Source organism: Dama dama, chromosome 3 (genome assembly GCF_033118175.1).
Source record: "Dama dama isolate Ldn47 chromosome 3, ASM3311817v1, whole genome shotgun sequence".
In the NCBI taxonomy this organism is placed as follows: Eukaryota; Metazoa; Chordata; class Mammalia; order Artiodactyla; family Cervidae; genus Dama; species Dama dama.
Window position 1 is genome coordinate 71,780,389 of NC_083683.1, and position 13,226 is coordinate 71,793,614.

The following is a 13,226-nucleotide window of genomic DNA, read 5'->3' on the forward strand; positions in this document are numbered from 1 at the left end:
TGACTACCAGTTTTTAGTTTTGATTTACTAAAAAAAATTTTTTGGCTCTGTCATCTTAGTTCCCCAACCAGGGATCAAACCTATGCCCCCTGCAGTGAAAGCACAGAGTGTTAACCACTGGACCACATGGGAAGTCCCTGAGTGCCAGTTTTTTAAAAGGTGCCACTCTTAGTACATAAGCTTTTTTTTTTTCAGTTATTGTTATTATTTTTTTTCCATTTATTTTTATTAGTTGGAGGCTAATTACTTTACAGTATTGTAGTGGTTTTTGCCATACATTGACATGAATCAGCCATGGATTTACATGTGTTCCACATCCTGATCCCCCCTCCTGCCTTCATAAGATTTTTAAAACTCATCTGTAAATCACACGTGATTGTATGTCTAGTTGATGTCTTAATTTTGAGGTGACCAGTAAGGCAGCCTGGCTGTCTTAAGCAGAGTAGTAGCTGTCCAACCTCCCTATGCCTGCTCAGTCATTCACTCCTCTCTGATTCCTTGCGACCCCATGGACTGTAGCCCACCAGGCTTCTCTCCATGGGATTTCCCAGGCAAGAATACTGGAGTGGGTTACCATTTCCTTCTCCAGGGGATCTTCCCAACCCTGAGATTGAACCTGTCTCCTGCCTCGGCAGGTGGATTCTTTATCATTGCAACACCTGGGAAGCCAGAGGTACTCTCCCTAGCTCTGGGGAAATGTGAACTAACTGTCTGAATCCAAGTCTGTCAGTCTTTCAAATTCTGTATGGAAGGAAAAAGTGTGGGGTGATGTTTGTTTGTTTGGGGGAGGGATTTGGTGTGTGTTGGTGTTATTAATTCTTGGGAGGATACGTAATTTTAGTGTTCAAAAGTTCTTCATGATGTGAGAGCGGTAGCATTATAGGAATGTTTAAGGTGCATTTTAATACTTGAGTAATAACTGTTTGTTGGGTTGGCATTGCCAAGGAGTGGTAACATTTTAAAGAATACAAATGGGTTTGATTCAAGTAAGGTTTGATAATTACGTGATAGCTCATTTTCTTATGTACTCACCAAAATAGTAAAGTTGCTTTTTATGCCTGAAAGCTGAAGTGGGTCAAAGAAAATCCTGTAGATTTTGGAGTTGGGGATGGGAATGAGATAGAGCATCATCAGATCATGAGATGTTTTATAGGAGGATCCTTGGTAGTGATGTTTGCAAACTAGCAAAGACCCTGTTTTTAATGAAATCTAAAGTCCCTTGTTAAGATTTAGAATATGTTAACTTCTTTCCTCCCTTCCCTTTCCTTTACTACTCTTTTCTCATATTTTTTAAGATAATCTTTTAACCCATTACCTTCTCATCCCCAGAGCAGATTGACAGATAGAGAAATGTATTTTCAGAGTGTCCCACATTGGGATTTTATATATACATTGAATCTTTAAATCCCTAGCAGTGGGACTTCCCTGGTAGGCCAGTGGCTAAGAGTGCGTTTGCTGTCCATGGGGCCCAGGTTTGATCCCTGGTTAGGGAACGAGATCCCACATGCTGCAACTAAGACCCAGTGCAGCCACATAAAATAAATAAAATATATTTTTTAAAAAATCCCTAGCTGTGAAGATACCTTATTGAGAAGGAGATCATATTTGAAATGCTTGGTGTCTGGGTATTAGAAAATATTTATTGGGTGAGAAGTTTGTTGAGGTACAGAGTAGAGGAGGCAGTTTTAGAGTTTTTACCGTCCTGCCCCTGCTTGGGTATGAAATGTTTCAGGAAGAAGAGCAACTGTAGATGAACAGATCTACAAGATGAGAGGTTTTATTTGATGGATCTCTTTAGTGCTCTAAATGAACAGGCAAAACATCCGAGCCTTAAGACAAGAGCATCTGTTCTGTTCTCCACTTCACTGAAACTTCCTCTGTATCAGTTCTGTAGGAAAAAAACCGTATGTGCTTGAGCCTGTTTGCCTCTCTCTCTTCCCCACATGCCTGAGGTGTTCCCTCCTCTTGTTTTGGCATGTTCTTCCTGTATTGAACTGCACTGGTAAGAGTGTCTGCTCCTCTATTTCAGTTCTAAGAGGGCAGCATGACTTTTGTCCCTTAGAGTCAGCTGTGATTCCTTTCATTTTCTCTTCACATTCCTGCAGCTGAGATAACCTGTTTGTAGGAAGCAAAAACTTTTTTGGAAGGCCCCTAGTTCTTTGGGGGGAAATTTGGAGTGGACTAGCAGCCTTGTTTGGAGAAGGCAATGGCACCCCCACTCCAGTACTCTTGCCTGGAAAATCCCATGGACGGAGGAGCCTGGTGGGCTGCAGTCCATGGGGTTGCTACGAGTTGGACACGACTGAGTGACTTCACTTTCAGTTTTCACTTTGATGCATTGGAGGAGGAAATGGCAACCCACTCCAGTATTCTTGCCTGGAGAATCCCAGGTACGGGGGAGCCTGGTGGGCTGCCGTCTGTGGGGTCACACAGAGTCACGACTGAAGCAACTTAGCAGCAGCAGCAGCAGCAGCAGCCTCATTTGGTTTTGTGAGGTTTTGTTGTTGGGCTGGGGGGATTGGGGAGTTTTCGTTTGTTTTGTTTTGTTGGTTTGTACTGTCTCAAAGCTATTTGCAATTACTCCCAACTGTTGCTGCATGTAAAAGTTACCAGGGGTCTCTTACAGTTCCCTAGGCTCTTCCTTTTGAGATTCAGATTTATTAGGTTGGGGTGAAGCCAGAAATCTGTCTTTTAAAATATCTCAGGTTAAAAAAAAAAAAACTCAGGTGAAAAGAAAACTGTTTTCCTGGTGTTCATTGTAAATTTCTGAATGCTCAGGTAACTGTTGTCCTTCATTCCCTGTGTATTTTGGTTAAGACAGAATTCACTTCCCCTCACAAGTTTTTAGCTTCCCTCTACTGACTTCTTGACATTTCTGCCAAGCTCTGCATCACTTATCCTTAAGAGCAGCAGCTTCCTGGCTTTTAAGGGAGGGAGGTTGGGATTTTAATAGAAATTTGGCTTCCAGGGGTCTCAAGTGTGAAGCCTTCATTTCCTCCACCTTCCTTGCTTTGTCCTACAATCAGCTAGAGCAAGACCGAGACGACCTCCTCGGGGGTTAGAGAAGAGTGGGGGTTGGGGGAGAAGCTTGATTTGGACAAGAGGAAAACTGATGGGAGCTGGTGACTCAGGAGAGTATTTGGTTCTGAGCTGTACTGGGGCTTTAGATACTGTAAAGATATGAGGAGATAAAGTTTCTGGTCGTCTCTACTTCTGGTGTAGCTTTGCAGTTCTTGGCACCCTTCTGGCCCTAGTGAGTAAGATTGTAGTATTGGGAGATGTGTTGTGTGTATGTGTGTGGCAGTATTGGAGTATCTCTTTACTCTTTGTGTGCTAAGATCATGGCATACCCTCTGCTAGTCCAGTCCTTCACTTTTAGTCCTGCTTAGGCTCTGTGCATTGGTCTTTAGGACCACCTCAAGTTCTGTGGACTGGCTGGCATAAAGGCTCAGGAATAAACATGTTCAAATGAATCTCAGAAACTGGGGCAGGGAGGTGACAGCTGTGTGTTTAAGCATTGAAGTGTTTCTGAGAGAAAAACCATCAGTTGCTGTCATTCACTCTGAGAGTATGAAATTGGAAGCCCCACTCACCCTGGAGTGTTTCATAACCTTTACCTCTGGGAAGTCAAGGCCATGTCATTATTAATCTACCGTCGCCTGAAAGGCCCCAGGCTCTGCTTTTCATCCTGCCATCAGTCACATGGCGGTGAAAGTCAGGAAAGTCACCAAAAGGCTCCTGCTTTCCTTTTTGCCTTACTTTTACCTTAGATTCCCTTGAAAAATCAGATTGGCCTGAGAACTGTTAACATCTTAGTGTGGTAATTCATTTACAAAAAGAGGCAGTTATTGTGGGTGTTTTGGAAACTGTGATCATCTTTGTTCACTATCAGCCTCCTTTCCATCACTCCAGGGAAAAGATTTCTGAGAAAATAACTGTTAAAGAAGGATTTTTAAAAAGTGGCATGGTTTGGGTCCTGATGGGAATGTACATGAGACTCTGACATTGAACAGTGTTGGATGTGAACAACAGCTCAGTCTTTAAAACAGCGGTAGGAGAAGGGCTAGCTCCAGCTCAGCAGCACCTCAGCTCCCCCGAAATGCCCCCTTTCTACTTGTAAGGATATATCTGACTGAATTTAGATTGGAGTTTCTGCTTCTCACATATAGTATAAGAAGGGATGATGTGAGTGAGCTGACCAAAAAAAATACCTGGCTTGGTTAATTATTTTGGTTGCCTGTCAGAATAGTAAGGATATCTCTTATTTGAATTCAGTAAGTCCTCTTGCTTTGTGTTTTAGAATTTACTGAGTTCAGATTCCCTACATAAACCTGGGTTATATTTGTGTTACTGTTGTTATTGTTTCTCCTGGTTTCTCTCTATGAGCCAGAGTGACATTGGTAATAAGATTGAAAAAGGTGAATGTTTTTAACACAGAGCCCATGGGGTGCTAAATTAAGTCAGAATGGGCACTTTTTGGTAGAGCAAGTCACCCTAACACAGTAAACTTGAAACAGTATTCTTTATTGGATTCAGGATAAAATTAGTAAGTTTTGAAAAATGTTCACTTGAGTTTGAATCTTGAAGACATGGGTTTTGTTTGCAAGTTAGGGTTGGAACTCATTTGGGTAGAGGTTTTTATCTTTGGTACTTTTTGTCATAAAAAGAGGCAGTCATTTTAGAAAGCAGCTATGATGTTCAGGTTGCCAGTTGTTGCAGCTGGTCCTCCACTTGGGACTTAATTTCTGGCTACGGTGTATATACTGTGAAAACATTGACAGGAACTCTTAATTTAAAAATTCTAGGACTTCCCTGGTGGTCCAGTGGTTAAGAATCCACTTGCCAATGTAAAGGACACAGGTTCAATCCCTGATCTGGAAAGATTCTGCATGCTGGGGGCCAGTTAAGCCTGTGGGCCACAGCTACTGAGCCTGAGCTCTAGAGCCAGGAAACTGCAACTGCTGAAGCCTAGAGCCAGCGCAGTGAGAAGCCCACACGCTGGGAGCAGAGAGCAGCAGCGCCTGCTGTCCACAACTGGAGAGAGCCTGCACGCAGCAACAAAGACCTGCTGCGGTCGTAAATAAATAAATTTAAAAAAAGCAATACATTTCTAGCTATAACCTTGTACTTCCTTCCCCTTTCTTTTTCCTTCTTGGGACATTGAGGTTTTTTGTTTTTTTAAAAAAGATTAATTGCATTGTATTTAGAGAGGAATGCGTTCTTAAAGGACCAGTAGGAACCCTGTGACTAACTGTACTTAATCTTGTCTATTAAGTTTCAACTCTGGATCTGGGTGTTTGATCTCCATCTCTCTCTCTCTCTCTCTCTCTCTCTCTCTCTCTCTTTTTTGCCCAGGCCTCGGCAGTGAAAGCTCTTTGTCCTAATCACTGAACTGCCAGGGAATTCCCTGATCACCATTTCTCTTTTTTTAAATTTGTTTATTTGGCTGCACCAGGTAGGATCTTTAGTTGCAGCATATAGGAGCACTAACCAGGGATCGAACCAAGGCCCCCTGCATTAGGAGCTCGGAGTCTTAGCCACTGGACCGCCAGGGAGGGCCCTCTGATCACCATCTCTTGATCTCATGTTTCTCTCTCACCTCAATACTTCTGGCCCCTCCTTTCTAAATAGAAATATTTTCAAAACCACTTGCCAGGGACAGGCCATACATTTTATTCCAAACTTTATAACAGTCAATACAAAGAGGAAAACAAAGTTATACTATTTACAGTGATTACCAGGGCTTCCCTTGTGGCTCTGGTAAAGAATTCGCCGCTGATGCAGGAGACGAGGGTTCAATCCCTGTATTGGGAAGCCCCCTGGAGAAGGAAATGGCCACCCACTCCAGTATTACCTGGGAAATCCCATGGACACAGGAGCCAGGCGGGCTACAGCCCATGGGATGGTGAAGAGTCAGATGAGACTTAGCACCTAAATGACAACAACAGGGTTCACAATGAAAACTAGCAAGTTGCTCACCAAAAACGCAATTATTTTGGGCCTGGGATCCAGAAGGAAAAATTCCCCATTGATCCTCACAGTGGAGTGATACAATGAACAGCGGCACACATCTTTATAGTCACTCCGTTGTGAATTTATAAGTCCTGTGAGGTTAAGGATCTTTTTCTTACTCATCTTCCCAATGCCAGAACATTTGTCTGACCCAGAGTAGACTCTCAGTGGATATTTGAATGACTAGTGGATGAATGGTTTAATTTTATAGTTTCAGTGTTACTGACGATGTTGATAGAAACTGATGTGTAATTTAGGAAAGCGTTTCCTCAATGGCCTTGAGAGAGTACCTGGAATTGGGTCTATAGCATTAGAGGTCAAATCCTTGCTCAGTTCCCTTGGACCTTACCTTATATAGATATCTGTTTTGGTACTCATTAATTGTTAGGGATGATGAAATCAGTAAAGCCTGGTAGCATAAATTTTCTTTTTTTAAGGTCCCAGGAAGAAAAGATGGTTAATAGTACCTGATGGAGAAGACTGGTTTTGCTGAGCTCTGTTCTGGTACACTTAACCCTAAATCTGATCCTCTGTCCAAATATCATTTGCCTTGCATCTAAAGGAAGTTACTTTGTCGTGTTGGTAGTGAGTCTGATTCTTAACAAGTTTTCCCCTGGTTTTCATTTGTTTATTGTCTGCACTGGGTCTCTGTTGCCGTGTGCCACTTTCTCTAGCTGCAGTAAGTGGAGGCCACTTCTGTCGCAGTGCGTGGGTTTCTCTAGCTGTGGAGCCCAGGCTCCAGGGGAACCAGCGATGATGGCTGCGGCGCACGGGCTCAGTAGCTGTGGCCCATGGGCTTGGTTGCCCTGGGGCACGTGGGGTCTTCTTGGACCAGGGCTGGAACCTGTGTGCTCTGCATTGGCAGGGGGGGCTCTTAACCATTGGACCACCTTTTAACAGCTTCTGATGACTTCATTTCTAGTGTGGAAGAAGGACATTAGCTTCAGAATTCTGCTGATGGTCTCGAACTTTGTTTCAAGGACCAGAAAGAAGCAGTTGAAATAATGCCTAACATTTATTGAATATCTGTACGGTAGTTCCTATGTACTAAGCATTGTCACAGATGTAATTTGTACCTTGGGGCGATCTGGGATGTCTCAGTCTTTCCTATCCATTGTACAAGGATTGTTCAAGGATTTGCCAAATCTGAAAGAGAAACAGGAAGAAAAATGGATTTTAAAAAGTTGAAGATGTCTTCTAAAGAGTTCAGTTTGGAACTGTCTTATTCCATGATGGAAAATGCAGTGATGGTGATTCATGAAAGCATTTGACTTTATTGAATATATATCATACTTTGTGCCTTTTGCTTCTTATATGGGCTGTCTCCTCTTTCACACAATTTTCTTGTTTTTATCTCCAAGCTTTTGAAAAGAAAAACAAGGCAGTTATTGGGAGATGTGAGTGAGGATCGTGTATGCTAAAGTTATTGATGTCAGGCTTCTTCTTTAAGTCTTGAATGAGAGAATGGGGAAGTGGTGTGGATCAATCAGTCCAATGCCTGTGTTTAGTCAGTGAGGACACGTTTGTCTTCTGACTTTGGATGCAAGTTGTGTTTTGAGGAGTTTTCACTTGATAGCAAATAAGGGTGCTTCAGATTCCAGTACTATTCAAGAGCATGCCTGGGAAGAAAAAGAATTTGTTAGTTGTTGAGGGTTTGTGGGAGGGGAGTAGGGGAGAGATGAAGAAGGGAAAGACTTGCAAATGCATATGACACTGAGCTAGAGGGGTCAGTGCTGCCTGCAGATGCACCCCATTTATGCACTTGAGCATGGCCTGGGGGAGCATCGGCCTGATGAATGCAGAGAGAGATGCATTTTGATCGAGGTAATTTTCCTCAGATGGGTCTCAGCATCCCACGAATCAAAACCTGTCAGCAAGGAGCTAAAGATGGAGTGAAGTTTATTGTACATTTGTTTCCATGCGACACCGTCACGCTAGAAGGGTCAAGTGAGAGAGAGCATTAGAACTGTGCTGATTTACTGGGCCTGTTGTGCACTTTCCCTGCAGGGCAAGGAGGAACGAGGCTTTAGGAGGGAGCTGAGGGGCTCTGCGGGGGAGGGAAGGGCAGGCATGCACAAAATGAATGAAACCCTCACTGGTCTCTGCAGATGAAGGTGTGCAGACTGTTCATAGGGGATGGGAAGTGGGGGCATCTGTATTGTTTCCCCCGCCCCCTCCCCTTAAAGCCCCTGGTAGATTTGGAGCAGATGCTCTGCCTGGATCTCCAGGAGAGGCACCAAAGGATTAAAAAAAGGATCTCAAGGGGAAATCCTCTCATAACTATCCTTAGTGGCTAGAGAAATATAACATCCACTCGACCTCACTCACCCTTCTTTTTTCTTCCCTCATTCTTTCCTCACCTTTGAGCTCAAAAAGAAACACAGGAAATTTAATTCAGAAGTCAAACTCCCATTTTGGGATATACCAAAGTAGAGAACCAGAGGAAAAAATGTCCCATACATTCCAAATGGACATAGGCTTTGTGAAGAGAATGGGCCTATGGTTTGTGCTGAGAGAATAGCTAGGTTTCAGCAGTAATATCTCCCTCTGTGATTTGAACTTGCTGAAGTATCCCTGTGAATTGTGAAAGTCGCTCAGTCATGTCTGACTCTTTGCGACCCCATGGACTATACAGTCCATGGAATTCTCCAGGCAGGAATACTGGAGTGGGTAGCCATTCCCTTCTCTGGAAGTTCTTTCCAACCCAGGGATTAAACCCAGGTCTCCCACATTGCAGGTGGATTCTTTACCAGCTGACCCACCAGGGAAGCCTGAAGTATCCCTAGCACTGCATTGATTGGAAAAAAGTCTGTGGTAGTTCAACAAGATATGGTCTAGTCCTGCCTACCCCCAGAAAGGCTATGTACACTCCTTTTATTTCTCCTAAAGCTGTTTCCTGCTTGGCCTGGAGGCTTAATAAAATGGTTTGCTCATCTACAATGATCTATAGAGATTCTCATTTTGAAATTTCCATTTATATCTCTTATTCACTTTTAGTGGTGGTAGACAAAATTAAGAAAAACTTCCTAGTGGCTTTGGTAAAGAAAAATATAGTGAGGCCTGTGTTCATTGGAACCCCTAATTCTTTTCATACAGTTTAACATATGGAATAGCCAATTAACTGAAATTAGAAACAAGTTCCTTTGAGAAAATGTTAAGTATGAGACTACTAATTGGAGTCCTTTCCCTAGATTCCTGGTTATGAAATGGAGGCATATGATTGGTAGAAAGGGGATGGGCTCCTAGCATTGAGCCACGGGTCCTAGTGATCCTTCTTCCCTTGGAAATTAAGCACTACTTCCATTCTGCTACTGTTCTTCCAAAGAAATGCTTACGTGAGATACCTGAGGTTTTGATAAAGTTAAGAAGTAGGTTCTTGGGTAAAATGGCTTGGGTTCCATTTCTGGCTCTGCTGCTTAACTGTTTGTGAGACTTGGGCAAGTTAAATCTCTCCAAACCTCAGTTTTCTTACCTATAAGATGACCTACTGTGTATGTCATAGTACTTGTTATCTCTAAGGTTGTTAAAACAGGTAAATGAGATATTGCATGTAAAAGAACTTCATATAGTACCTGGCACATAGTAAGCACCCACACCCAATTAATAGTGGCTATGATATAATCATGATTATTTTATGTTATTAAAGATAAGAATACTTCTTTTTTCCTTTGAACCTGGCTCAATGTTTTACAGTGGTTTAGATTACATTAATTATATGCCCACTGTGGATTTGCTAATGGTTATAATGAAAAAGGCAGACAAATTATGTAGGCAGTATTCTGTGATTAAGTGATGATAACTCATGTGTAGGATTCTTCAGTTCTTCAATAGCCACCAACTTTTCTTAGCTTCTTTCTTCCTTGCTAGAAGGCAGGTGCAGCACAAGGGAGAAAATGAACGTTTCTCAAGCGGAAGGAACCAAAGTAAGACTGAGGAAGGACTCCTGGCTGCTCACTGTGCTCAGAGAACTGGGCTGGTGCGATTGAACACAGAAAGCTGTACAGCTGCCTTGCTTTTGACCAGGGGCGGGTTCCTCCAAGGAACAAAGACCGCTCCATTGTTGGGGTTGAGAGTGAAGGTATTTTGGAAGTTCTTGTGTTTCTGTAGCTCTCTTGGTTGCCTTTCCTTTTGACTGGTTTTTGGGACACCCAGAGACACGTGCTGCCTACATACTGCAGGAATACAAACTTTTTTGGGCTTGCCTTTTTTTTTTTAAATCCAGCTCTGAAGCACCACACATAAGCTCAAAGTTTGTTTCAACACTTTTAACCTGACCTTCTTTTGGTTATGTTTTGTAAATAAGGTCAAAGAAACTGTCCTGGCCCATGATGAGACTGTTATGTGTCTGTGGAGTAGAGGGTCTCCTGGGATATCTGAGAGGCTAGGATCTTTGTCTAGATACGTCAAGATCTAGAATATGCTTTTAGGGGTGAAGAAATACCCAGGGAAGCCACCTACTTTTGGATGTTTCTAATCTTAGGACTGGGCTTTTGATTCCTGGTGGCAGGTTATGAGAACAAGGTGGAAAAGGAGAAAATGAGTGTTAAAGTTGGATAAAGCGGCAGGGTTTAGGCCCTGATGGAAATGTAATAATATGTGAGATTCTGACATTGAACAGTGCTGGGTGTGAATAGCAGCTTTAAAATGCTGCAGGAGAGTTGCTGTTTTAGTCGCTAAGTCGTATCTGACTCTTCTGCGACCCCCAGACTGTAGCCCACCTGACTCCAAAGCCTGTGGGACTTCCCAGGAGAGAATACTGGAGTGGGTTGCCAGTTTTAGTCATTCTAGGGACAGGATGCTCTATGCCAGCGTGTTCAGTTTCCTGTTTTTCTGTTTGTGTGATCCTTGGTTCTTAACACAAGGTTGGCCAGCATATAATCAATAAATTATAATTTCACTGGTATTTATCTTGTGAATGGAGGCTAGCTTGTTTCTACCCTTTTCTTTGTCCCTGAACAGTCGGAGGATGACGAAAAGCTGAAAAAGAGGAAGGAGCGATTTGGGATTGTCACAAGTTCAGTTGGAACAGGAACCACAGAGGATACAGAGGTAAAATATACCTGTAATGCTTCACAGGGCCTTTGAATGGAAAATGAAGACAAACAAAATAGAGAAACGTTTTATTTCCCTGCTACTACCTAGGTGCCTAAATGACAAGATTTTTGGTCCTTTGCTTGATATCTGTTTTCTGGATGAAGAGACCCTACTGAATTCCATCAATATACTTTAGTAATTTACTGTTAGAGCCAGTTAACCTAGTAAGAAAGAGCACAAGATTTTGAATCAGGTAAACTTGGTTAAGTGACTGTGCCACTTAGTATTACAATATATTATAAGTTATAGTAATTTTTTGAATCTCAGGTTCATCATCTGGAAAATGGAGATAATAAAACCTACCTCAAAGCAGTATTTTAATCGCGAAGTGATTCTGCATAAAATGTTTGACAGTGTTTGTCATATTGTTAATTATGTAGTAAGTAGCAATGTCTCTGATTATCTCCAAGCAGATTTCTTTCATCATTTAATGCCACCATATTCAACCCAGACACAAATGTCGTTGTGCCTGATTTGCCTCTGAAATAAGACAGTTGGGCTCAAATGGGACTTTTAATTTGTTTTTGGCTGCCGTGCACCACATGTGGGATCTTAGTTCCTTCACCAGGGGTTGAACCCACGCCTCCTGCATTGGAAGCACAGTGTGTAACCACTGGACCACTGAGGAAGTCGTCAAATGAGACTTCTTGTTATTATCATTTTCTTTATGTAATGGTTTCTGAAAATGAAAGAACGGCTTTTGTTTGTCAGGACGTATGCATCCATATACCAGCATTCTTTGGAGTAATATTTATTGAGACTGAGCATTGGCAGACCGCTCAGGGCATTGACAGACAATAATGATTTGCTGGTTTAAGAGTATCTATAATAGAAACCAAGTGTCAGCAAAAGTGTACATGAACAGTTAAAATAATGATAGAGGGACTTCCCCTGATGGTCCAGTGGCTAAGACTCTGCTCCCAATGCTGAGGGCCTGAGTTCGATCCCTGGTTGGGGAACTAGATCCCACATGCCTCAACTAAGAGTTCACATGCCGCAACTAAAGATCTTGCATATTGCAAGACCTGGCACAGCCAAATAAATAAATTAAAAAAAAAAAAAAATGATAGAAACTTCTTAGCTGATGAGGAATTTGAAATGTTGCTTCTTCCATTTATTCCAAATTTATTTCTTTCCATCTGTCTCTAGAGATGACCTCTTTAAATCTGTTACCTCACACACTCAAAATCTTATGGTCCCTGTAAATAAATATCAGGGTCAATTTTAAATATCAGGGTAATAAACCCTGAAAATTTCAGAATCAGGTCAGTTTACATTCTTCATTAAGGAAAAACTAAGAGTTTGCATTCTTTGTGCTGCTAATTCAAAATAAAGCATTACCTGTTATAAGTAAATGTCTGCCTGCTTGCTGACTTGCCAGGATGACCTAGAAGTGAACTTAGACTTGTTTTAATTCTGGTTAAAATTACCCTGTCTTTGGGACTTTCCTTGTGGTCCAGTGGTTAAGAATCTGCCTGCCAGTTCAGGGGACGTGAGTTTGATCGCTGGTCTGGGAAGATCCCAACATGCCACAGAGCAGCTAAGCTGGTGCACCTCAACAACTGAAGCCCACGTGCCTAGAGCCCATGACCCTCTACAAGAGAAGCCCCTGCAGAGAGAAGCCCACGCACTGCAGCTGGAGAGTAGCCTCTGCTCACTACAGCTAGAGAAAGCCCATGCATACAGCAGCAAACTCAGTGCTGAGTTAAATAGATTAATTTTTAAAAAATTACTCCCTCTTTACCAAGGAAACTATTGTTAAACCAGGCATGCTCACTGAGTTGGTACATTTGACCTTCAAGATAAGGCAGATGAGGATTTCATTGAGTAGAAAAGAATAATGGCTTTTATTGGGAGAGTTAGTGATTGTAAGGGAGTAGTAACGTTTGAGGCTGATGGAGTTTATATGAACCAGGTGACTTTAATTTGATTCCAAAGAATTGTATCAGTAATCCAGGTGCAGTGGGCTGGGCCTGTGTGCACTCAGCTTTTTTTGGGGGGGGGGGGGGGCGGGGGGGGCAGGGCATGTACCTACAGGATGTTGAATCTTAGTTCCCTGACTAGGGGTTGAACCTATGCCCACTGCATTGGAAGCGTGGAACCTTAACCACTGGACCACC

General features: G+C 42.5%; 1 protein-coding gene across 10 annotated transcripts in view; it reads left to right on the forward strand.

Moving 5' to 3' along the window:
* Nucleotides 1-13,226, forward strand: part of SARNP (SAP domain containing ribonucleoprotein) — a 48,178-nt gene that overhangs the window by 33,173 nt on the left and 1,779 nt on the right. For 6 of the 10 annotated variants that reach the window (XM_061132734.1, XM_061132762.1, XM_061132723.1 and 3 more), the window contains 2 exons: nucleotides 9,880-10,090; nucleotides 10,972-11,061. In XM_061132734.1, coding sequence (XP_060988717.1) covers nucleotides 9,880-10,090; nucleotides 10,972-11,061 — 301 coding nt within the window. The remainder of the gene's footprint in view (nucleotides 1-9,879; nucleotides 10,091-10,971; nucleotides 11,062-13,226) is intronic. The other 4 variants (XR_009691137.1, XM_061132783.1, XM_061132773.1 and 1 more) reach the window with 2 other exon arrangements.